Here is a 25,073-nt window from a genome sequence, read left to right as displayed (position 1 = left end):
AGCCTTATTCTAAAATTGATAGAATCGCTTTTTTTACTCAGCAATCTACACACAACACCCCATAATGACAAAGCAAAAACAGGTTTTTAGAAATGTTTTCCTAATTTATAAAAAATAAATAATAATAATTAAAATATCACATTTACGTAAGTATTTAGACCCTTTACTCAGTACTTTGTTGACACACCTATTGCAGCGATTACAGTCTCAAGTCTTCTTGGGTATGACGCTACAAGCTTGGCACACCTGTATTTGGGGAGTTTCTCCCATTCTTCTCTGCAGATCCTCTCAAGCTCTGTCAGGTTGGATGGGGAGCGTTGCTGCACAGCTATTTTCAGGTCTCTCCAGAAATGTTAGATCGGGTTCAAGTCCGGGCTCTGTCTGAACCACTCAAGGACATTGAGACTTGTCCCGATGCCACTCCTATGTTGTCTTCGCTGTGTGCTTAGGGTCGTTGCCCTGTTGGAAGGGGAACCTTTACCCCCGCTCTGGAGCAGGTTCTCTCTGTACTTTGCTCCATTCATCTTTGCCTGGATCCTGACTAGTCTCCCAGTCCCTGCCGCTAAAAAACATCCCCACAGCATGATGCTGCCACCAATATGCTTCACCGTAGGGATGGTGCCAGGTTTCCTCCAAACGTGAAACTTGGCATTCAGGCTAAAGACTTCAATCTTGGTTTCATCAGACCAGAGAATCTTGTTTCTCATGGTCTGAGAGTCAAATTTAGGCGCCTTTTGGCAAACTACAAGCGGGCTTTCATGTGCCTTTTACTGAAGAGTTGCTTCCGTCTGGCCACTCTACTGAAAAGGCGTGATTGGTGATATGCTGCAGAGATGGTTGTCCTTCTGGAAGGTCCTCCCATCTCCACAGAGGAGCTCTGTCAGAGTGACGGTCGGGTTCTTGGTCACCTCCCTGACCAAGGCCCTTCTCCCCCGATTGCTCAGTTTGGACCAGCGGACAGCTCTAGGAAGAGTCTTGGTGGTTCCAAACTTCTTCCATTTAACATTGATGGAGAGCACTGTGCTCTTCTTGGGGACCTTCAATGCTGCAGACATTTTTTTGGTACCCTTCCCCAGATCTGTACCTAGACACAATCCTGTCTCGGAGCTCTACAGGCAATTCCTTCAACCTCATGGCTTGGTTTTTGCTCTGACATACACTGTCATTTGTGGTACCCTATATAGACAGGTTTGTGCCTTTCCAAATCATGTCCAATCAATTGAATTTACCACAAGTGGACTCCAATCAAGTTGTAGAAACATCTCAAGGATGCTCAATGGAAACAGGATGCACCTGAGCTCAATTTCGAGTCTCATAGCAAAAGGTCTGAATACTTATTTAATTAGGTATTTCAGTTTTACATTTTTTTTTATACATTTGCAAACATTTCTAAAAACCTGTTATGTTTTGTAATTTTGGGTTATTGTGTGTAGATTGCTGAGGAATTGTTTTTATTGAATCCAGTTTAGAATAAGGCTGTAACGTAACATAATGCGGAAAAAGTCAAGGGGTCTGAAAACTTTCCCGAAAGGCACTATGTATTATCATATTTAATACAAATTCATAAAAGTGATCAGAATTTTCTGCACAGAGACAGAGCTATTCGAATTCTCATCTATCTATCCACCACACATTCCTGTTACAATACTATAACCCATACATCTAGTATTCTCTGACAAATGTATAATAACCTTAGCCTGTAATTTAAAACACAGAGGAAGTAGGATTTGTACTGGAAAAACAAATGGGTTCATCACTTATTAACCAAGAGGTCTACAGACGTGAACATCCACAATGCTACCACTGGTCGCTAACGCTGAGCTGTAGGTAGTCACTTGACATTTTAACAGAACTCCACAGGGAATTAAATAAACAATTATGGACTTACTTTCAGTACCTATTCACTTCTTAAAGGTGTAGGCTTTGTCATTTTTGTTAAGTCTAAAACACTGGGGCAGTAAAATAAAGCAAGTTAGGGGCCCAATGAATGAATCCTCTAACAACAAGATGAACAGCACACTGAGGAGAGCTTCATAAGTCTCAAAATGTTATAAAAAAAAACAGTAACAGTTCACTACGCTGTTATCAATGGCCAGAACTCTGCCCTGGCTATTGGCTAATCCAACTTCATTGAATTGGGACCAGCAGTCCCCATAGGATGGTCTGACTGGCAAAATGCTTACTGTAGGACGTCACGACACTACGCAGCCTTGCTGTGCCAAACCTGGCTGAGAGAGCACTGCGCTGTTGCCACCCACGCACACCTCTACCCACAGAGCCTTGTGTACAAAGCACACTCTCCTGTTTCAGCACCTTCTGTACAGTCACATAAACCGCAGGCAAACTAGCACAATTGACAAGAGGAACTAGACTCATGGTGTCAGAGGGATTTAAAATGTCAGATTTAATGCCACCGATGATAGGTTTACGGTCTGGTATATAAATTGTTTAATTTTACTGTTTAAACATTCTGTGAATGAATGTTAGTGACCGTGCATGCTATGGGGGGAGGGTGGGCTAACTAACCTGTTGGGTCTTGCTGTTGGTGTAGAAGAAGGCCAGGCGATAGAGGCTCTTGTAGTGCTGAGGGAAGCGGCTCAGGCAGAGGAAGAGAGCACGGACACACATCTCCACCAGCATGTGGCGCTGCTCTGTCCGCTCAGCAGGGAGGGCCTTGGGCACCTCCACAACCTCTGGAGGGGGCTCGGGCCACCTCTGGTGACGGCTCTTCCCATCGCTGGCGGGAGTCTGGGGGGTGGCCTGAGGAGTGGGGGTTTGGGGGGTGACCTGAGGAGTGGACGAGGCCTTTGGTGGGGTGGATGGAACAGGCAGTGCATGAGGGCAGGGATCTATGGTCGGCTTTTGGGCATCAGCCTCAGGTACTGTCAATGAGATGGTGTCTTCTACTTCTTGGACTTGTTCTTTGTCCTCCAGCAAGATTACAGTCCCGCCCTCGTTGCTTCTTCCCCCATGTGAGCCTTGAGGAATTCAGGGTTTGAAGAGGAGCGAAATATTAACATGATCCATTCTCAATATGTCCTGTCCCCTCTAAAACACAACAGTCATTGGCTCACAATATCACTAAAGAACAACCCCATTTAGCAAATACTAAAGCTGGTGTTCGGGTAGAACAAATTTCCTTAACTGCATTTCAGGATAAAAATAACAACACCCACCTGTATCTTCAACTGTAGGCTGGCCCTCCTTGATGGGGGTGGTGTTCTCAGAGGAAGACGTACTGCCCTTCCCAGACTGAGACTGCAGCTTAACATGGCTACTGTCCTGGGAGCTGGCGGGGTCTGTGAAGGCATCCTGGGTGGAGTTGGAGTCAGACAGCATCACCACCACACTGTCCTGACTGCGCTCTGCCAGGGGTCAAACACAAACACAGGTCTGGCATGGGTGCCAGTCACACGCATGGACCAGCCATACCCATGGATGGGCCACTGACACCCACCTACTCCTTATCAAGGGATCAATCACAAAGCAGTTAAGGTTTTCATTCAGGAATAAAATAGGTACTTGTTTCCAAGAATGAAAAGGGGTGTGTGTGTAGCAAAGTATGTCTATTTATGCAAACATCATCAGGTTGATCAGCAGGACAGTCATTACAGTTATCGTACATACACAAAAATCTCCAGACCTTAGTCATGCTTCGAGGGAGGCCTCTGCTTTTACACAGCACTCAAGCCACCTAAAAACTAGATGCCAGCATTCTTCTACATTGTGCAACCTCAGCAAGAAGCTGAAATCCTCTGCAGACAATAACCAAATTAGCAGGAGGGCAACACAGTTCTGTGAAAGGAGCTCAGGGGACTTGTTAAAGATTCCCTGTAATTAGCTAAACGTACAAATTTAGCTGATATAGGTGTTGCAAGGACTGCCCCATATAAAGAAAAAGTGTGGAGTAGTGACGAAGTTTGTGGAACTCATTTAGGGACACTTTTACACTGAGCAATTGTGTCCCTAAAATCGTGCATGATACTCTGTAATGTCCTGAATATAAGAGGGTCTTAAGTGCAGTACCATTCAGGGATGCCAGCCACATTGGAGACCTGGGCAGGCAGTAATCATGGTCAAGTTCTGGGGTGGCTGTTGAAGATATTGGGATATGCTTAAATAAAAAAAAATTGCTTCATTCCTGATTTGACAATTAGACATATTACAGTACATGTTTCTTTTCCTCAATCACACGTCATATGCTTCAATTGAGAACAGCACAAGCCTCTACTCCCCACAATTGCTTACATATTGCTGTTACCATGATGTGCTTCAAACAGGCATCAAGCAGGAAAGGCTTGGCATCCACTGGCAAACCTGCCTGCACACGGTGGTCCATTTCTACCATCTATCTCAGAGGATGTGTGCCAATGAGGGGCCAAGCACATTCGGACTGATTTGGCATTATATCATCATACTAGCGCTGACTTTGCTGATAGCTACTTTGAGGAAAAATAGTACTTATTATGTATGACGTGATTATGTAGCCATCTTAAGATGAATGCACTAACTGTATGTCGCTCTGGATGACTAAAATGTAAATATCAATTGAACACAATTGCAATGGAAAGCATAGTAATCATTGTATAACTTTTAAATGCAATCAAATAGGTTAAGATCTCTGTTGCAAACGTAAGCAACACCAAACCCAAGCCAAATAGTAACCCATAGTAGCCCATGAACCATTTAGTGGATTGTTTGTGAGAGGACTGGATTTGTCCAGTGGCAGCACACATCCCTTGGTATCCACATGCATATACATGACAAAGCAGGTGGCAGAAGCAAGCAGGCAGAGAGGTAGCAGGCAGGTGGGTAGGTAGGTAGGAATCTGGAAAAGGTGACAGAAAAACTGGCAACATGGGCAATATGGCTGCAGTAGTCAGACATTCAAGCTAAACAGGGCATAGGGGGGAAACAAAATACCAAAAGCTGTTTTTACAGTATATACTGCCAAGATATTTTGCAAGGCTGTTTGTAATGAATGGTAAATTTATACTGAACAAAAATATAAACGCAACATGTAAAGTGTTGTTCCCATGTTTTATGAGTTGAATTAAAAAGATCCCAGACGTTTTGCAAAAACACAAAACGCTTATTTCTGACAAATTGTGTGCACAAATGTGTTTACATCCAAGTGTGAACATTTCTCTTTTGCCAAGATAATCCATCCAACTGACAGAAGTGGCATATCAAGAAGCTGATTAAACAGCATGATCATTACACAGGTGCACCTTGTGCGGGGGACAATAAAAGACCACTCTAAAATGTGCAGTTTTGTTACACAACACAATGCCACAGATGTCTCAAGTTGAGGGAGCGTGCAATTGGCATGCACACTGGAGGAATGTCCACCAGAGCTGTTGCCAGATAATTAAATGTTAATTTCTCTACCATAAGGCACCTCTAACGTTGTTTTTGATAACATGACTAACCAGCCTCATAACCGCAGACCACGTGTAACCACGCCAGACCAGGAACTTTCGATGGCCACTGGCATGCTGGAGAAGTGTGCTCTTCACGGATTAATCCCGGTTTCAACTGTACCAGTCAGATAGCAGACAGCGTGTATGGCGTCGTGTGGGCGAGCGGTTTGCTTATGTCAAAGTTGTGAACAGTGCCCCATGGTGGCGGTGGGGTTACGGTATGGGCGGGCATAAGCTACAGACAACTAACACATTAACATTTTATCTATGGCAATTTGACTGCACAGAGATACCGTGAAGAGATCCTGAGGCCCAATGTTGTGCCATTCATCCTCCGCCATAACATCATGCATGATAATGCAAGGCCCCATGTCGCAAGGATCTGTACACAATTCCTGGAAGCTGAAACTGCCCAGTTCTCCATCCATGGCCTGCATACTCACCAGACATGTCACCCACTGAGCATGTTATGGAAAACTCTGGATCAACGTGTACAACAGCGTGTTCCAGTTCCTGCCAAAACCCAGAAACTTCGCACAAGCATTGAAGAGGAGTGGGACAACATTCCACAGGCCACAATCAACAGCCTGATCAACTATGTGAAGGAGACGTGTCACGCGGCATGAAGCAAATGGTGGTCACACCAGACACTGACTGGGTTTCTGATCCATGCGCCTACCTTTAAAAAAAAGTTATCTGTGACCAACAGATGCATATCTGTATTCCCAGTCACGTGAAATCCATAGATTAGGGCCTAATGAATGTATTTCAATTGACTGATTTCCTTTTATGAACTGTAACTCATTAAAATCTTTGAAATTGTTGCGTTTATATTTTTGTTAAATATTTACAACAGCATTCATTCAATGATACTGTATTTTTTCACTCACGGCAAATATTTGTTTTTACCCCTTGACGTCTTTGCAACAATGTAACAAACATAGTAAACAATGCTGCAGTGAATATCATTTAAATTATGGGAAACCGAAGCAAATTGTACATTATTGTATATAGCTCTATGTTTCTATAAGTGAAAAGCCTTTCAACTTTTTTCAGGAACATATTATGCAAATATCTCATCCTAACTTCCCACTAAGTACAAACAGACACACGCACACTTTTTTGTACATTATATTTTCACATGATTGCGTCCCCTGTAAAATATGCTCTTAAAAATGGTCTATAAATATAAACATAGGTTTAGTGCACTGAGATTTGGCGCATTTTTTTTATCCACACTTTGGTGAAGCACACAATCATCTCACCACCGGCAATTGGGAGTTCAGAGTTCAGAGTAAACTGCTTTTGTCTCCCATCACACTACTGTTGTCATGCAATGCTATGTGCTAAAATGTAAAGCAAAGTTGCATCAGTGCATTAACTGATATCTTGTTTGTAATTAATTTTGAAAAGCTGCCTCCCTTGTACTGAAGGATCTCTAACCATGCTGTTATATTGTATGACAATATTGTCTGTATGTGGACAGTGTAGGTCTAGTAAAGTAGAATCATTGAAATTACTCTTTACAAAGGTGACTGATTCTAAATTCAGCCCCTTCTCCCCTTTCCCTCCTCCTACTGACAGGTCTGCTGCTACTAGTAAACCGGCCATCAGTAATACTCATACGGCACTGCAAAACAAGCACTAGACTTTGGTTCAGCAATCGAACTGCACTCATAGTAAGAGGCACAATTCTGAACCATAGTTTTGTTTTCAGATCCCAGTCTCAGGACAGCTACCAAATTTCCCTTGACAAATATTTGTTTAAAGACAAGCTTTTGTGTCTAGAAGTGTCCTGTCAGTGGGTGACAATCTTCAATTTAGCTCAATTGTTTCAAGTGAACATGCAGTGAGATGCTACTAAAGAGTACTGTGAGGTACCTCAAGCAATTCAGCAATTGTTCACTAGGACCAGGTAAAATCTCTCAATGGAAACCTGGCTGTCTGTGGCTCTGGGATTGTCACAGCAGGTCTAGAGTTAACAACACACTAAAAGCCTGGTGTGTCCAGGACAGACCTCTACTTTACTGGCCATTACCCCCTATAAAGACACCATAGCTTACAGGGAACATATTGGCATCCAAGTCTAATGTGATAGCCAGCAAGTCTCTTGCATTATTTTCATAAATAATTGCCCTGCTATAATTATTTGAATAGTAAGAACAGTCATCAGAAACACCTGATGAAATAAAAACAGGATCTATTCTCAAAATGTCTTCATAAGAGGCGATGAGAAAATGATCTATGCAGGGACACAAGGTCTCCTGAAGTTGCAATAGAAACTGGTGATGTCATCAAATGGAGAAGCAAGGGAATTGGGGGAAAAAAAGGGGGGGGGGGAGAGGGTGACAACCACAAAAGTCTAAATATTGACTATATATTTCAACACACACACACACACACACACACACACACACACACACACACACACACACACACACACACACACACACACACACACACACACACACACACACACACACACACACACACAAACAGGCCTGGACGCTGTCTGCCAAACTCAACCTTCATACCTGTTTGCCTAAACTAAACAATGTTGCTTTTATAGTGCTGTAAAACAATATCCACATATCCTGAGATGCCATATTGCCCATTTTACCATGATATCCCAATCACCCAGTGCATATGGGGTCCTTACTGGAACCAGAGCCATTATCATCATAGTGATGAACCTTCTAACCACCACTACTCCCCAGCCCAGTGAGATTTCTCACCCAGCCCAGTGAAGGAAGGGCCCAGAGGCCCAGAGGCAGCGTCTAGGACTGGGACTGTACCATCAGCCTGCTGCTCCTCCTCATGCTGCTGCTGCCACGTCTGCTGCTGCCTCCTGAGGGTTTTACGTTTGACGTAATCGTGGTCGACCGGAGTGGCCGTGTAAGGTGGGGATGTCAGACCTGCAGCGTTGGAAGGGAGGGAGGCCCCATGAACATCCGCCGCAGCGCACACAGACGACACAGAGCAGTGGGAGTCCTCGTCCATCATGAAGAGGGGCTTCTCCCTGAGGTGAGAGAGAGGGGGACAAAACAAAAGGTTGGACCAGAGTGGGGGAATTTCATTTCTTTTGATTTGTAGGCGAGTCACAGAGCGAGTTTCATAACAAAGAGCATAGATCCTAGGCTAAGGTTGAGGCCCCTCACTTTTCGTGGGACCTGGGCATGCTCTTCTCTTCCCCCCTGGCGAAGGGTCCGGTGGCTGCCTCAGCCAGGATGTTGAAGAAGATCTCATGCTCCAGGTCCGGTTCCTCAGCCTCCAGCAGCTTTAGGATGGTGGCACTCAGACGGAAGTACAGCTGGGGGAGAGAGATGCCAGAGAGTCAAAGGGATTTTTTAAGATGAGGTATACTCTCTCTACATATCTATTATTACACAAAAAGGACAGTTACATGTAATTCCTTCTAGATCAGTGTAATTTAACTTTTTCAGGAGTTACCACATTTTTTTCACCAGAATTACTGAAAAAATTTCGTGACCCCACCCAACCCCAAATCTAATGACACAACCTTATAAATCGCCAACTTTCGATTTTTATATGTCAACAAATAACCTTCAATTCATTACATGTTCATCTCATATAAAAATGAAAAGAAACTCAACAAAAAAAAACATCTAATTATATTTCTCAAAAACGTTTGTATATTGTCCCATACAATACAATACTCTTAATTTTATTTTTGGGGGTGACCCCACTGCAGTTCTCCCACGACCCCGACTTTGAATACCACTGTTCTAGATGAATACAGCAATAATCGGTCTTAAAAAAAAAAAAAGTGGTTGCTTCATGTGCAAATGCATAACTGTATGTTATGGCCCAGTGGGGACTGGAGCTAGAAACCCTCTGGTCTGAAGCATGTGTACCTCCAGGGCCTCCATAGCCAAGTCAGGGGGATTGTGGTAGTGTATTTTCCGAGGGTATCTGGCAGCCTCCTCATGCAGATAATGTGCTGCCTGCGTGGGAAGAAAAAGAGAGGAGAGACACACTGCTCAATCTCATCTGATGGGTGTTACACACAATGAAACACTGGTTACTATAGTCAATAACTTGCAATGGTCAGATATCAGCCTTTCACACATATTGCTTAATAAATTGATGACATCGTGTTAGACTTGTTATAACAGAGCAGCAAAACACACTGCAAAAGACGAACTGGAAGAAGAGAAAAATAAAACAGAGATACACAGTGATTCGAAGTTATAGAATGGAGCTAAACAATTGAAGGACTGGGTCTGGAGAGGTGAAGAAGCAGTGAAGGTAACAGGGAAAGACATACAGACAGAGCTGTATCATCTGACTTCCCAGTTTCCTCATTCCACCATACTGGCCTCCATGGACATCCCTACTCCTTTGAGCCCTCAGACTCCCCCAGTCTGTACAAATCTAGTCTGCAAGGCAGACCTATGAATCACTTGAGTCCACAGATAGTGTCCCCTGCTGTGCACCTGTTTGTAGAGCTGGACGTATTCCCGGGGTGGCTGCTTTCGTTTCTCAGCTATCTTCCCCAGCATGTAATGGATGAGCCACTCTTCCTCATCACTATCCCCCTCACACCGAGACGCCCCTTGGAAACACTGGGACGACGTCTCCAGCATTGTATCTCTCCTCTCCTCCATCTGAAAAACACACACACATTATATCCAATACTGTCAGCAGTGATTTACCTCCCCTAGACAGCTCAATCGACTAAACAATGAATTCAGACACATGATGACCGGAAGTGACAGGGTGTGACATCATTTAGTTTAGAGAAGTACAACAGAATACAGTGCATATGAGTATTCTATACACTGGTCTGTCCACTGCACCTGTTTGACGACCTCAGGGGGCAGCTCGCTCCTCCACTGTTTGACTTGACGCGAGGCGAAGGAGTGCAGGGCATAGGACATGGTGCCGTACTCGATCCACAGAGCCAGGTTGGAGCTGTTGATCTCCAGGGCCCTCTTAAAGCAGTTGAGCACAGCCAGGGAGTGCTTCCAAATGGGGCCATCACTCTTCAGCTCGTTGGAGTTGAGCTTGTCCTGGATGCGGCTGGCCCTCGCCAGTGCCATGCCAGCCCAGGAGTCAAACCTACAACCATACAATGAATCATGTCAAGGGAAAATCATCAACATCACACCATTTAAAAATCACCTTGAAGGTAAAAAAACATATATTCATGTTGAGTTGCTTAAAATGTTTATACTAAAACAACAACAGAACTATAGCAGGGAACAGAACTGACCTGTTTGGACAAACACAGATGTCATGCATATAGAACTTGATGGCCTTGGACTGCTCCTTGTTCTTGAAGTGGTAGTCAGCCAGGAGGTAGAAGATCTCATTGACCACAGGGGGTGCTGGAGCGCCCCCCTCAGGAAGGCAAGGTACTGGCTCCTAGGTGGGAAGAACCACTGGATGATCTCATGATCTACTATGCTGATGTAACAGTATAACTTTAAACCGTCCCCTCGCCCCGACACGGGCGCGAACCAGGGACCCTCTGCACACATCAACAACTGACACCCACGAAGCGTCGTTACCCATCGCTCCACAAAAGCAACACTACTTAAGTCTCAGAGCAAGTGACGTAACTGATTGAAATGCTACTAGCGCGTACCCGCTAACTAGCTAGCCATTTCACATCCGTTACACTGATAAGGTCAGGTCTGACATCAGTCTTACAGATTCAACTAGAATCTTATACATATTAAGTATTCCATTTGTAAACCAGACATATATTTGAATGTATAATATGACTTGTACAGTGTCATGACCTATAATGAATGGTCATGACGTGCTGTATAGGCCTTAAGCATTCTCCATTGCAACATGTAAAGCCAGATTGAGGCGATGTACAGTCAATTAGCATTTGTGACTCACAAATGCCCTGTACTGACCTTCCCAGCCGTGCCCTCGATGTAGGCTGACACCTCGTCCATGGTGAGGATGGGAGTGTCACTTCGGGGCACAATGCCAGAGATCCTCTTCAGCAGGTTGGCCAGGTCAGCAGACACCGTGCTCGTCTTGTAGCTGTCAAACTCAGGCAGAGTCTTGGGCTTGAAGTACTGGAACATGAAGAGGGCGTTGCTCCACAGGAGTTCCACCTGCACGCCATAGTAAGGCACATTTAGTTTTGATAAGAAAAAATATTAAATTGTACTGTTAAAAAAAATCTGTATAATTATCATATTATTTTAACGCATATATACACTATCTTTCAAAAGTTTGGGGTCACTTAGAAATGTCCTTGTTTTTGAAAGAAAATCAGTGTAGACATTGTTAATGTTGTAAGTGACTATTGTAGCTGGAAATGGCAGATTTTTAATGGAATATCTACATAGGCGTACAGAGGCCCATTATCAGCAACCATCACTCCTGTGTTCCAATGGCATGTTGTGTTACCTAATCCAAGTTTATCATTTTAAATTTATTTTTATTTATTTTACCGTTATTTTACCAGGTAAGTTGACTGAGAACACGTTCTCATTTGCAGCAACGACCTGGGGAATAGTTACAGGGGAGAGGAGGGGGATGAATGAGCCAATTGTAAACTGTAAATTGTAAATGGCTAATTTATCAATAGAAACCCTTTTGCAATTATGTTAGCACAGTTGAAAACTGTTGTACTGATTACAGAAACAATAAAACTGGCCTTCTTTAGAATAGTTGAGTATCTGGAGCATCAGCATTTGTGGGTTCGATTACAGGCACCATACACATGGTTAGCAGATGTTAATGCAAGTGTAGCGAAATGCTTGTGCTTCTAGTTCCGACCATGCAGTAATATCTAACAAGTGATCTAACAATTTCACAACAAGTACCTTATACACACACACAAGTGTAAAGGAATTAATAAGAATATGCACATAAAAATATATGGATGAGCGATGGCCGAACGGCATAGGCAAGATACAGTAGATGGTATAGAGTACAGTATATACATATGAGATGAGTAATGTAGGGTATGTAAACATTATATAAAGTGGCATTGTTTAAAGTGGCTAGTGATACATTTATTACATCCAATTTTTAATTATTAAAGTGGCTAGAGATTGAGTCAGTATGTTGGCAGCAGCCACTCAATGTTAGTGATGGCTGTTTAACAGTCTGATGGCCTTGAGATAGAAAAACAGCTTCTAACTGAAACCTTGGTGATTCCCTCTAGCATGAGAAGGGACTAAAAGCCCTCTCAATCTCATTAAAATTCCCTGAAAGTACATAAATTGCTTACTCATGTCTTGACCCATTCTAGTAGAGTCCTTGGGTCTTATGGCTCGGATGACCAACCAGTAGTTAATTAGTCGGGGGTTGCATTCATTAACTAATTAACCTGGTCCCTTAGGAGCAGTCTATTCATCATGCAATTACTGCATATCACAGTTACACTACAAGCCAGTACCAGTGTGTAAACAACCTCATGACGGATTGACAGCCACCTAGTAGCCAGTTGAACATATTACATGATCTCACATGATTTAACATGATTTCCATTAGCTTATCCTCTCTCAAAACAATAGGACAAAACCTGACAGAAATGTGAATGGCATTGAAAGATAAAGGACAGTCAGTAATACGACATGAAAGGGATACTGTTGGATTCTGGCATTCTGGCTCTGGTTCTACTTACCCAGAGTCAGATGAACTCGTGGACACCATTTTATGTCCCCGTTTGTAGCGTAAGTAAAACAAGGGCTTGAATGCCAGATCTCACAGTATCCCTGTAAGAGGGCTGGTGTTTGACCTGTTGAGCAGAGTGCTCCTCTAGATAGCGGGCCTTGCTCTTCTTGCTGGGGTAGGCGTACAGGCAGTAGAAGCACTGCTCCAAGGCCATCTCCAACTCCTCTTTGTAGGGATGGGTGGCCTCCGCTTTAGAGGCAGCCAGCTCTTTCTCCAGAACACAAACCTGAACATGAAGACAACACTAGTAACATTCTATCCTGATTAAACTATGAAAAATACTTTGAAAGCAATTAGAAACTAATTAAAGCCATATCATAGGTAAACAAAACAGAGGGAATTAACTGAGCTGACAGAGGATGTCCACACAATCGCAGCCCTGCTGACCAACTCACATAGAACTTGAGCAGAGCGCCGTCTGACTTGCAGCACCAGGAGCGGCGGCCCAGATACTCATGGGCCGTGTTGAGCAGCATCAAGGAGGAGGGCAGCATGGGGGTGTTAGAGTCTTCTGAACAGGGTCACAGGGAACAAGTCATTTTTTCAGGCTTCCAACATGGATTTAAAAGAGGACATCTTCGCAGTTATGAACATGATGTACTCCACCACCACATACCTTCATCGTCCCCTACTGATATGTGCTGGCGAAGCAGGCAGTTGAAAGCAGCCTCCTCGTGCTTGATGATGTGGTACAGGAGAATCCAGGGCAGGACCGAGGAGAAATTAGGCTCCTTGGGATCATCTGGGATCACCATGATGCAGTCAATCAGCTGGAGACAAGACACACAAAAAATTTGAATATGATTTTCTGTTTCCAAACACACTCTGTGTCTACCAGATACAATAGTGTCAGTGTTTCCCTGGTGTGCATCTGACCTGGATGAGGTTGTTGGCCAGCCGGGCCATGCTGGTGTAGCGGTTGACGTTGCTCAGGAGTTGAAGGTCCTCTGTGAAGCAGACCTCGATGCCTCCCAGCAGCGTTGTGATGGTGGAGACCCATTCCTCTTTGGCCGAGTGAGAGCTGGCTGGGACAGTGTTGAGCTGCTGCAGGGCTTCGTTCAGGGCCACCTCGGTGCACTCCAGACACTGACGATAGTCCTTCTGCTTCAACAGGGAGTTCTGGGGTACAGAGATGCAGAGAAAAGAGGAAAAATGTCATCCATCTAAAAATGGCTCAATGGCTGTCTATTGTACATGTCATCATGCTCATACTGACGTGATAAGCAATAACACTGCTTGTCCTTTTCCACGTCGGTAGCACACTGTTAAGTAGTGCCATGCCAAACAGAGAAAGACTTCTTAAAAAGAGGAGACTCATATAAAAGACACCGAACACAGTACATCTATTGCTGTATGAATCCAGAAGCTAACCTGCAGCAGAAGCAGCTGGGCAGGCCTCTCAGGAACAGAGCTGACAAACTCCAGAGGCTTGACCCGCCCAGAGCCATAGCTGAGAGTGGGCTGCAGCAGCCGCACCACAGACTCATAGTCCCCAGACTCAAACAGACGCTGGATCTCCTCCAGGGACTGACAACGCTCCAGAGACTTCAGCTTCTTATCAATCTGTCAATGACATTTGGAGAAAGAAACTCTTTTTGATGAACCAGACAACTCAAAACCACAGGGGACCTACATGCTCTAACGAGATGGTTGGACAAAATAATAGATCACATGTGAGGACCAAGTGCATGTTATTCAAATAGGGTATTTGTGTGCTAGTTTTACTGGTCACTGACCTCCTCCACTGATATGGCTGCATCCACACGCAGGTTGGGCAGGTAGATGGTGTACTTGTCCTCCTCTGTGGTCCGTGCGTGACTCTGCAGCATGTCTGTACACACATCATAGCTTTCCAGGGCCTGGTCCATGTCTCCCTGTGAGAAGACACAAGCACACAAAACAAGACGTTTGTTATGAATCACATCAACAGAAAATGTTGATCAGATTCGATTCAATGATTAAGAAAAATCAATATGTGAGACTTATTGGGAGAGGGGTCAACTCGGTATGATGAAAAAAAAAAAAAAAAAAAATTCTAAGCGCTAAGGTAAATATGCAAAAGAAAACAGGGGTAAATGAGGTTACAGGATGAATGTTAAGGTTACCTGCAGGGCCAAGAAGCGTGCCTTGAGCCAGTAAACACGTACCACCACGGCCACCCAGTTGTCCTCAAACAAGTACCCCTGTGATGATCCCAAGGCCAGCTGTAACAGGTCCCCTTCAAAGTGCTGCCCTGGGAACTCTGCTTCACACACAACACTGCTCTGGCCCCCACTGCACTTTCTCGGCGACCCTTTACAAAAAGGAAAAGTAAGGAATATACTAGTATGGTTATTCAAAAAGAAGCCAACCAATATGGTTATTTCATAAAGGAATACCAAAGTAAAGCGATCTGTCTGACACATACCATTTTTGCCTTTGCTGTGAGACCATTGCTCCAACTGAAGCTCCATACATGATAGGCTCATCAGAAACATTTCCTGCACATGAAACACCAATTACAACCCATTTACAGACAGATTGACAGGTGCAATAGGTGGGATGACAAAACATTGGTACTTCAATTTAAAACACTGTTGATGAAGTAACAAATCAGGAGAGAGTCACAATAGATCCCTGGGCTGTCCCATACCCGTATGTGTTGATTACTGCAGTCGCGGAGCAGAGGGTTGGGCAGGCCGCTACTGTGCTTCCTCCAGCTGTGAAACACCTCCAGCACCACTGCAGTCAGCCCCCGAGGCCACTCCTCCATGAACTTCTGACCCACCGCTTTCAGATAGCACATCATCAACTCTAATATCCCACCATTGCTCATATTATTGAGCAGGAAGTTGTGGACATCCTCTTGTTCTGGGGATGAAGAATGACAATGTCATGTAAATCCTATAAGATGTTTGACATTAATGCATTGGAGTCATGTAGAGGATTGTATAAGACATGTACCTGATTCCATGTATTCAATAGAGTCTAAAAGCATGCCGCTGTTGCCATGGAGCAGCTGGGAGTCCTGCTTAACTTCACACTGAGCTTCCAGGTTACTCAGGCTCTCGTCGTCATCCTCAAGGTCAAACTTCTTTAGTCTGAGTGGAACAGGAGAGCCTCATCACCATCCAAAACAATATATTTGCATTGCGTTGTTATTGTTCCTTTGGGGTTCATGACAATACCTGGATGGTAGGTATTTGAAAAGCAGCTCCTGGAAGTCGATCTTCTCCTCCTTCTTGCACTTGGTGTTTCTGACCCGAGCTGAGCGGCGCTTGGCAGTGTCTCCGCTGTCCTCCATTGTGCGTCTCCTCTTAGGGGCCTTCTTCTCCTTCTCCTTCACAGTGAAGGAGGTTTCCATAGCTGTGAAGGCACAAATTGACATTTAAACAATACATTAATTATCAGAGCATACAATAAGCCATTCTGACACAATTTGTTTTGTTGTCTAAATGCTTGCAAATCAATGGAATTGACATGCTAAATTAGATGAAAAGAAACAACTGACCAACAGAGGGGGCTGTAGTTGTAGTGACTTCTACCGTCTGGCTCTGTGTGATCTGAACCAGAGGGCTGGGCTGGGACAGTGCTGATGGCTCAGGGACAGGAAGTGGAGGCAGGGAGGAGCTGGGGCTGCTGCTGGGGATGGTCTGAATATCACTGACAGGAGGGCAGGGCTCAGGAGGCAAGGCCTGGAGGCAGTTGGGGTCGCGGTACTGGGACAGGTCAATTCTGCGGCCCAGGCTTGGACGTGGCGGCTCGCAGGTGGTCTGATGTCTGTACATGGCAATGAGGCTCTCTCCAACATTCTTCCACCTGAGAATCATAACAATGCTAAATGCTTTGTCAATTAAAACAATCCTATCATTAATCAAAGTGAAAAGCAAGGGAGTAAACTCCAAAAAATAAATACATGTTTAAGTATTCACAGCAACTCTGTATCCTGTGAAACTACAAGAGGAGAAGGGAAAGCGCGTCCACCTGTCAACAGATAAAATTAAGTGTGAAGACTCACGAGAAACAGCGGATGGGTTGGACTAGGACCAGGTCTGGTTTGGGTTCCCGGGCAGAGAGAGCCTGCCTGCGCCGTCGCAGATCCATCGCCTCCTCCACAATGGCCTGGGTCTCCTCCTCATCCACCTCCACATAGTGAATGGACATGTCACTGCATATGGAGCATGAGGACAAGATCATGACCACATGGACTGCTGTATGACAGCACACATTTAGGATAAGTAAACAGGTGGGTAGAAGGGCCGTACCACTTCAGGAACATTTGCATGGAGTCCCTCTTCAGACAAGGCTGTTCTTCAAAGATCTTCTCCTTCAACACCAGCCCTTTGGTGTAACAATGATCCTTTTCCAGGGCTTTGCAGATGAAATACAAACAGCCTGGAAAACAGTATAATAGATAATTATATCCATCATTTCTTGCACACCTGGACAACCCCTAAACCTTGTTTTCAAATCAACAGCTCTAAAGAGTAAGAAATATGATAAAAACAATACTGATTAGTTTGTCACTGTGCAAAGGACTGAGGACAGACATACAGAGGAATGACTCACAGCTGTAGTCACTGAGTGTGTAGAGAACAGTTATGAGGTTATCCAGACAGGGCCAGTGGTCTGGGTTACATTGCAGACCCTCCTCAAAGGCATGCCGCGCCAAAGGAATGCGTAGCAGTCGCACCGCCACCTGACCAATCTTGTACCACATGTTCACATCTGTGGAATCCAGCATCACAGCCTGCGAGAAAACATATACTGATTCTTCAGGTCACATGGACTTGAACAAATGTATAGTGTACACTAAACAACATTTAGTCTCCCGCTAAGATGTACCTTACCCCTTATTAGTTATATGGTTTACTGATAAGTTATGTAACTTATGCTCTCTTTAGATGAGTTTACCTCCAAGTAAAATTCCATGGCTGTCTCCAAATCATCCCGCAGCGCAGCCAAACTAGCCAGGTTTTTGAAGGTAGAGTATTTCAGCATCAGCCCTGGATGCTTAAGACCCACCTTTTGGTCGTCCGAGGGCATTGCCTGTGAGAGGCATGACAACATGTTAAATCATATAAAGGGTTATTGTGCAGGATCATTTCAATGAGACATGCAGTGAAACACATCGAGTCTCTGAAGGGAATGATACCTCTTTGAGCAATGGGGTTTTGAGGAGTTCATGATAAGCCTTTGCAGACTCCTCAAACTTGTCATGCTTTTGAAGATCTAATGCTTTATGATACAAAGCAAATGCCTCTGCTTCCTGTAGAGGAAAAATAGGGCAATAATTCAGAACAAGCAAATATCTACTTTGAAAGCAAAGTTTAACCAAATGTGGTTAGTGTAATGAGGCTCAGCAAGATTACCACACCTGAGCCTCCTTAGTTCGACTCTTTTTAGTTTTCAGAGGGTCTTCAGACTCATCCGCTGCGGCTGAGGCTGCATTTAGTGCTGCAATCCGGATCTGAAGAAAATAAAATATTACATTATTGGCCAAAGACATCAATGTGCAATACAAATGTGAGAATTGATGGTCCTGTGAAAATCTGAACATGTGGTACTGGTACAGTATATGACTAACGATTTGACTACCTGTTCAGGAGAATGCAATGAGCAACTACTTCATCGCTACTACTTTGGAAGTTGTGGCTATTTGTATAGGATTGTTAGGATGTAAAATAAAGAAACAAACCATCTTTGAGTCATGCGCCTACAATGGCCATCAATTCCAACTGTCCAGACCTACAGACAAGATTGTAAACACAAACACAAATTATATTGGATAAACATTGCTGCAGGAGATGTAAGTTAGCTAACTGTATGTACTGTAACGTTACTCTTTAGTTGAAATAGTTTTTCAAGACAACTGCAGCAATGCTAAGCTAAAGATCCATGTTGAAAATAGAAGTTAATAACATGAAGTGTATAGCTAGCTAGCAAGTGAATGTCAGTGTCAGAAATTATGCTATGTAGCTAGCTATCGATCGTCTAGGGCAAAGATAGGAGGCAAGCTGCAAAACACCGATGATAACCCTATGTCGAGTCATAGCTAGCTAGCTAACGTTAGTGATACCCATGTAAAAAAAGACTTGACATAACAATCTACCGATAGAAAACTAACCGAGGTGAGGTTGTTGATTTGATGACAAAGAATATATAGTTAGCTTGCTTGCTATCCTTATTCCATCCTGACCCGAATCAGTCTCAGTAGCGCGGTACAACTAGCTAGCTAGCTAGCTAGCTAATAGTCTCGTTGTGCATCACTTGCACATTTTTGTTACTAGCCACTTACCAATCCTTCCCAATCTCATCATTCCCTGCATTGACCAGACTTGTTCGGTACTTTGACAATCGAACATATATTGGGAGTCTGCATCAATATGATACAATATTATAAAGCCAGCTAGCTGTGAGGGTCTTGAAAACTTTGACACTCCTTTGTTGTTGTGAATGCACTAGAGAGCTCGTTCACTCTGCATGGGGGAATGATCCGGTGACTAGTAAAATCGTGGGTTATTGGACAGCCTAATACAGGGCGGGTTCGAAGCGCCAATCATAAGATCTGATATTGCAATTGGTGCACGGCTCTGTTCACTTCATTTCATTTAGGGCTTTTATTCAGACCCCCCGGCAACCCTTTTAAGTATTCTCAATAGACCTTATGTCTATAATTAAATCTCTGAAATGACGAAATAATAAGAAAAGCTTGTCTACAGCCTAATATTATAATATTGTAAATAATTTTCTAAATAAGTGTCATCGTCACTTCGCGTATGCTTTTATGTTATTTTCAATTATTAAACTCCATAATGTCTGTCTGTTATATTTGATAACAAAAATAATAATACAAATACGATGCCTTGCAAAACCAGTTTACCCAAATATAATCTATTATATTGACAAAATAGTCGAGTGACCGCTCTAACAATGCAAATAACAAAAATGGAAACCAGGCGGGAGGAGGCGAGATCAGATGGGACAGTTCTAGCCAATGAGAGGGCAGATATGCGTGTGAACAAAGTTGCTGGAATGCCACGTGCGTCCACTTATATCAGTGCATTCATAACAACCCGAACATTACGAAACTTCTATTCGATCAAATAAACCTGGTAACAAATGAGCAATTACATTTTTTGTTGACCAAAATCGACACTTTCATTGACCACTTCGTGGTCTTATTTTCGTGGAAAGATTTGGGGCGGAGTAAACCCTCTCGCATCGCCTCTTCTGGTTTACCCAATGGCAAAGATACATAAGAGTCAGGTTAGGTTGGGGGCAATGGGCATATTTGTCTCAAACCAGAGTAGTAAAGCATCTTTGGTGGGGTGTGGTGGTCTCTGTAACCAAGGCAAACTGATTTATGCAGCAGTAACCTGTTTTGGGACTATGGGGTTGGGACTACAAGGATGCTTGAAATTATGAATTACAGTAGTGATTTGTATTAGCTGTAAAACCCTGATTCTCCATCATCCATGCTTGATTACCTGTGAACCTGATGTGAGAAATGGCATGGTATATCTACAGCATAATCTGAGTACATGTTTTTAGACAATTTAGACGTTTTTACAAAAATATCATTCACAACACTTAATTTTCTTGATAAGGCTTCCTCTTAGTGGGAACTTTAAATATACATCAGTTAGATCTGTGAGCACTTGTATGGTATATCTGGTGCCTAATCAGAATTTTCACAAAAATATCATTACATTCACAACTTCTAAATGTCTTCATAAAGCTTTCTCAAGACATTAACTTTAAATAGACATGAGTTAGAAGTTTGAGAGCTGGTATAGCATATGTAGAGTCTGAGTAGCTAGATAGAGGGAAACGTCTTTAGATGATTAATCGATTTTCACAAAATATAATTACATTCACAATTTTAATTGTCTTCAATAGGCTTCCCGAAGCCGTGACCATTGTGTATAGATTGTTTTGGAGTCTGTGCGAGGTTGCATATCTAGACTAGAGCCATGTCTGAATAGCCAGATACAGGAAAAATTTCGTCAAATTCAGGGGATAGCCCAAATGGGTTTCAAACCCAGAAACCTGCAACAGTCAGTCCAGTAGTACTGTCACCATAAAGCCTCAACCAAGGGCTAAATAAAAATGGCAAAGGTTTTTATTACTGATACAAATGTGGAGCAAAAGCTAAACTGATACAAAAATGAGGTTCAAAATGAGTCACTCTGCAGTGATCTGGACTCACACAGTTGTAGGGTAGTGGCAAAATGGTGCAGTGCTGTGTCATTGTTGGCAAAAGTCTTGCTCCCTCAATTGCCAGCGCTGTAGTTTAAAGCCTCTGCAGTCAGCTGATGCGCTGCTGAGATTTTGTTTGTTTTTAGGGGCTAATGGTAATATTTGCTATTCATCGTGTTTTAGAGAGATAGACATGCTTCACAGCTAAATGTATATTTTGCTTTCTCAGACTGTCCTCATTGCCCTCCGTCTCTCTTCACTGCTTATCCCCGCCCCTTATCACTGCTTAACCCCGCCCCTTACATCTATCTCATTCCCTTCCTTAACAGCTCAGACTTGGCTGGCTGACGCTGTCATTGATCCCTGCTGTCAGTGCTCTAAAAAAAGGTTTGCGTCACAGTCATTACCAGCTCTATAAAAGATACAGTGATGCAGATTCCACTGTGTCGACCCAGCAACTCCATTACGGTTAGAGCTGCCTGTTTCGCAAGTCATGAGTTCCATTGCTTACGACCCTTACTTTCCCTCCTCTTCCCACAAGAGGAGGGTGATGCTGCGCAGTGGAGGGTATGGAGACAGTGCAGGAGGGATGGCATCCAGGTCGGTGTATTCCAGTCACTCTGCCCCCCTCTCATACCATGGGTCATCCCGGCTGCATTACCCAACATACAGCCGTAGCTCCTCCATGCTGCTGTCTACCCCCAGATCTGCTGCCGCTGCTGAACTCGACATCAGCCAGGCGGTGCAGGTGAGCACTGAGTTCAAGGCCGTGCGGACTCAGGAGAAAGCCCAGCTACAGGAGCTGAATGACCGCTTTGCCAGTTTCATTGAGCGCGTCCACGAGCTGGAACAGCAGAACCAGGTGCTGGATGCTGAACTGCTGATCCTCAGGCAGAGGCATGTGGAGCCCTCCCACCTCAGGTCCCTGTATGAGCACGAGATCCGCCAGCTCCGTGCTGCTGTGGAGGAGGCCCGCGATGAGAAACAGGCTGCCCAGAACCACAGGGACCAGATGGAGGAGGTGCTGCAGAGTCTGCAGGGACGTTATGAAGAGGAGGTAGTGATCAGGGAAGAGGTGGAGGGGCAACTGATGGATGCCAGGAAAGGGGCGGATGAGGCTGCTTTGGGCCGTGTTGAGCTGGAGAAGAGGACGGAGACGCTGCTGGATGAGTTGGCCTTCCTGAAACGTCTCCATGAGGGGGAGATAGCTGAGCTGCAGACCCAGGTGCAGTACAATGCCCAGGTGTCCGTGGAGATGGAGGTGGCCAAGCCAGACCTGTCTTCAGCCCTCCGAGACATCCGTGTCCAGTATGAGAAACTGGCACATCGCAACCTCCAGTCAGCCGAGGAATGGTTCCGCAGCAAGGTGAGTGTGATGACAGAAGGCACCTCCCGCAACACAGACAACATTCGCAATGCCAAAGAAGATGCCGGGGAGTACCGCCGCCTGATCCAAACACGGAACCAGGAGATTGAAGCCTGCCGTGATAGGAACCAGTCCCTGGAGAATCAGTTACAGGAGGTAGAGGAGGAACAGAGTGCTGAGATCGCAGCCCTACAGGTCAGTGCCAGAGCCGCATGAATGAAAAGCATACGATTTCTCAAAAAAAATGTCACGTGTCGAATATCTGCATTAGACACTCCTGAGCCTAATCCTTCAGACAAATGTACACAATATTCTACAGAAATGCGGTGTAATGCATCCGTGAAGTCAACAAGGTAAGTTTTGGACTATAGATTACATGTGCAAATAATTTGATAATGATGTGTATTGAAAACATGTCTACACTAGAAAATAGTGCCAAGTGTGTATAGTATTGTTTTAGAGTGCCTCCTTATTACTTAAAATGTATTTATTTCATAGTTATTCCACAATAAACACTTTATTAATCATGTTACACTGTTAACATAATAAAGCATCTCTCCAATAACAGGAATCAATTGGCCAGCTGGAGGACGAGTTGAGGACAACCAAGAATGAAATGGCTCGGTACCTGAAGGATTATCAAGACCTCTTGAACGTTAAGATGGCTCTGGACATCGAGATCGCAGCTTACAGGTCTGTGGCTTATAAAATTAGATCAGCATGTTTTGTGCCATCTCTCGTTATCTACATGTTATGTACATATCTACCCTATGTATCTATTATCTTTCCAGGAAGCTGCTTGAAGGGGAGGAGAATCGCTTCAGTGCAGTAGGACCAGGGGCAATGTCCAGTGTCTATTCCCAAAGCCTGTGTGTTGCCCCATCCCGCAACCGCCCCATGTTTTCCATGCAGTCCAGCCTGAGCTCTGGTGCCCCCTACCTACGCATGTACAGCTCATCATTCTCCTCTGCAGATGAGATTATAGCTGCTAGTCAAGCACAGCCTGCTGAGTCAAGTCCTCAGGAAGAAGAGGAGGAGGAGGAAGGAGAGGAGAAGGGAGACAAGGAAGCAAAGGAAGAGGATGTTGAAGAAGAGAAAAAAGCAGAAGGTCAGTATTGTCCAGAGTTTAAATTAATGTGCTTTCAAAACATTTTCATGAAGGTTTTGAGTTGTCAGGTTCCGTATCTGCAGCGGATAGCAACTAATCACATTGTCTCTACCTACAGGTGACAATGGAGATATGAAGGAAGAGGCAGAAGAGGAGGCTAAAGAAAATGGAGACGATGGAGGAGATGAAAACCAAAAAGGTAGAGATGGAGAGGAGGATGGAGCCAATGAAACAGAAGAAGGGCATGATAAGGGAGAAGAGGATGAAAGCAAAAAGGAAGTAGAAGTGGCAGAGGAAAAAGAGAAGCCAAAGGACAAAAATATTTAAATCAAGATTCTGATGAATGACACATTGATTGTCCCATATCGAGGTGCTCTACAAAAAGATCCATCAGTTCAGTACAATCAATCAGGAAACCATTGTATACAGCAGAGGCCTTTATGTTTGTGTGCAAGGAGGTAGTATGGCTGTACACTGAGTGAAGCAAAACATGACAGTGTATGCATGTGTGTGCCAGCAAGGCGATAAATAATAAAAAGCAAATACCTGTATATGAAATACATTAAAATAAATGCAATATGAGTGCTCAATGGGTGAGAGAAATGAGAAAGAATGTGTGGAGTTTTGTGAGCAAATACTGTATTGTATTAGCCTGTGAAATATTTGTTTGAAAAACCTATGTGCATTTCTGTCACCACAATATGCATATAAGAACACCACTGTGTTCAATATACTTGATTTTCAATGCCTTAGACATATTCTGAGTGGGATCAATGATGTACAGTACTGAACACAAATAAAGACTTGAAACATGTCCATCTGAATACATACATTTCTGGTATTATTGCACTATTGAATTCACTCATGAAGTTGCTGACTAATTTTCCTGACTATCTGAATGAGTCAGCAATAAGAGTTTGTAAATGGATATACCTAGTCAGTTGTACAACTGAATGCCTTCAACTGAAATGTGTATTCTGCATTTAACCCAACCCCTCTGGATCAGAGAGGTGCAGGGGGCTGCCTTAATCATTGTCTATGCCTTTGGCACCCAGGGAACAGTGGGTTACAGTTTTTTCCAATTGCTAACACACTAAAATGACATGCACAGCACAATTATTTAAACTGACACACAGAGAGAAAAACCTCTTCTCAAGTCTCCAAAAGTCTAAACACATTTTATGCTTTACACACATTTTGCAATTCAAAATGACACTTTTTAAATGCACTGCACACGGTTCTCTGCATAAGACACAACAATCTGACATAAAGTCACATGTTTGCCATTTCAAAACACTGCCATTCAAAATTAGACTACATGAGC

At 43.8% G+C, this 25,073-nt stretch overlaps 2 protein-coding genes across 8 annotated transcripts in view; one reads left to right on the top strand and one right to left on the bottom strand.

Moving 5' to 3' along the window:
• LOC129853527 (calcineurin-binding protein cabin-1-like) overlaps positions 1 to 21,766 on the bottom strand; it is a 66,916-nt gene extending 45,150 nt beyond the window's left edge. For 2 of the 7 annotated variants that reach the window (XR_008759138.1, XM_055919658.1), the window contains exons 1-29: positions 19,372 to 19,580; positions 18,772 to 18,821; positions 18,451 to 18,543; positions 18,229 to 18,342; positions 17,988 to 18,122; positions 17,643 to 17,823; positions 17,339 to 17,468; positions 17,092 to 17,241; positions 16,585 to 16,892; positions 16,262 to 16,439; positions 16,038 to 16,174; positions 15,727 to 15,944; positions 15,502 to 15,574; positions 15,200 to 15,387; positions 14,831 to 14,968; positions 14,466 to 14,657; positions 13,971 to 14,213; positions 13,711 to 13,864; positions 13,490 to 13,605; positions 13,159 to 13,320; positions 11,315 to 11,521; positions 10,660 to 10,811; positions 10,244 to 10,505; positions 9,881 to 10,051; positions 9,299 to 9,388; positions 8,582 to 8,733; positions 8,159 to 8,442; positions 3,177 to 3,365; positions 2,527 to 2,978 (exon numbers count right to left, since the gene is read on the bottom strand). Coding sequence is in view for 6 of the 7 variants with exons in the window: in XM_055919658.1 (XP_055775633.1) it covers positions 2,527 to 2,978; positions 3,177 to 3,365; positions 8,159 to 8,442; positions 8,582 to 8,733; positions 9,299 to 9,388; positions 9,881 to 10,051; positions 10,244 to 10,505; positions 10,660 to 10,811; positions 11,315 to 11,521; positions 13,159 to 13,320; positions 13,490 to 13,605; positions 13,711 to 13,864; positions 13,971 to 14,213; positions 14,466 to 14,657; positions 14,831 to 14,968; positions 15,200 to 15,387; positions 15,502 to 15,574; positions 15,727 to 15,944; positions 16,038 to 16,174; positions 16,262 to 16,439; positions 16,585 to 16,892; positions 17,092 to 17,241; positions 17,339 to 17,468; positions 17,643 to 17,823; positions 17,988 to 18,122; positions 18,229 to 18,342; positions 18,451 to 18,543; positions 18,772 to 18,774 (4,872 nt within the window). In the remaining variant the exon portion in view is untranslated. Of the gene's footprint in view, positions 1 to 2,526; positions 2,979 to 3,176; positions 3,366 to 4,026; positions 4,093 to 8,158; positions 8,443 to 8,581; positions 8,734 to 9,298; positions 9,389 to 9,880; positions 10,052 to 10,243; positions 10,506 to 10,659; positions 10,812 to 11,314; positions 11,522 to 13,158; positions 13,321 to 13,489; positions 13,606 to 13,710; positions 13,865 to 13,970; positions 14,214 to 14,465; positions 14,658 to 14,830; positions 14,969 to 15,199; positions 15,388 to 15,501; positions 15,575 to 15,726; positions 15,945 to 16,037; positions 16,175 to 16,261; positions 16,440 to 16,584; positions 16,893 to 17,091; positions 17,242 to 17,338; positions 17,469 to 17,642; positions 17,824 to 17,987; positions 18,123 to 18,228; positions 18,343 to 18,450; positions 18,544 to 18,771; positions 18,822 to 19,371; positions 19,581 to 21,285; positions 21,535 to 21,682 lie in introns of those variants that run through there. The other 5 variants (XM_055919662.1, XM_055919660.1, XM_055919659.1 and 2 more) reach the window with 5 other exon arrangements.
• Positions 21,767 to 21,768: 2 nt separating this feature from the next.
• Positions 21,769 to 24,573, top strand: LOC129853528 (neurofilament light polypeptide-like). Its single transcript, XM_055919665.1, has 4 exons — positions 21,769 to 22,836; positions 23,210 to 23,334; positions 23,433 to 23,749; positions 23,868 to 24,573. The coding sequence occupies exons 1-4, from the start codon at positions 21,769 to 21,771 to the stop codon at positions 24,074 to 24,076; spliced, it is 1,719 nt and encodes a 572-aa protein (XP_055775640.1). The 3' UTR covers positions 24,077 to 24,573.
• Positions 24,574 to 25,073: the final 500 nt, after the last annotated feature.

The sequence above is a fragment of the Salvelinus fontinalis genome, chromosome 4 (assembly GCF_029448725.1).
Source record: "Salvelinus fontinalis isolate EN_2023a chromosome 4, ASM2944872v1, whole genome shotgun sequence".
Taxonomy (NCBI): domain Eukaryota; kingdom Metazoa; phylum Chordata; class Actinopteri; order Salmoniformes; family Salmonidae; genus Salvelinus; species Salvelinus fontinalis.
This window is presented reverse-complemented; position numbering and strand designations above follow the sequence as displayed.

Coding starts and splice junctions, on each gene's coding strand:
- LOC129853528 (XM_055919665.1), top strand. CDS start 21,769: ATGAGTTCCATTGCTTACGACCCTTACTTTCCCTCCTCTTCCCACAAG. Junction 23,335..23,432: donor ATCGAGATCGCAGCTTACAG/GTCTGTGGCTTA, acceptor TTATCTTTCCAG/GAAGCTGCTTGAAGGGGAGG. Junction 23,750..23,867: donor AGAAGAGAAAAAAGCAGAAG/GTCAGTATTGTC, acceptor CTCTACCTACAG/GTGACAATGGAGATATGAAG.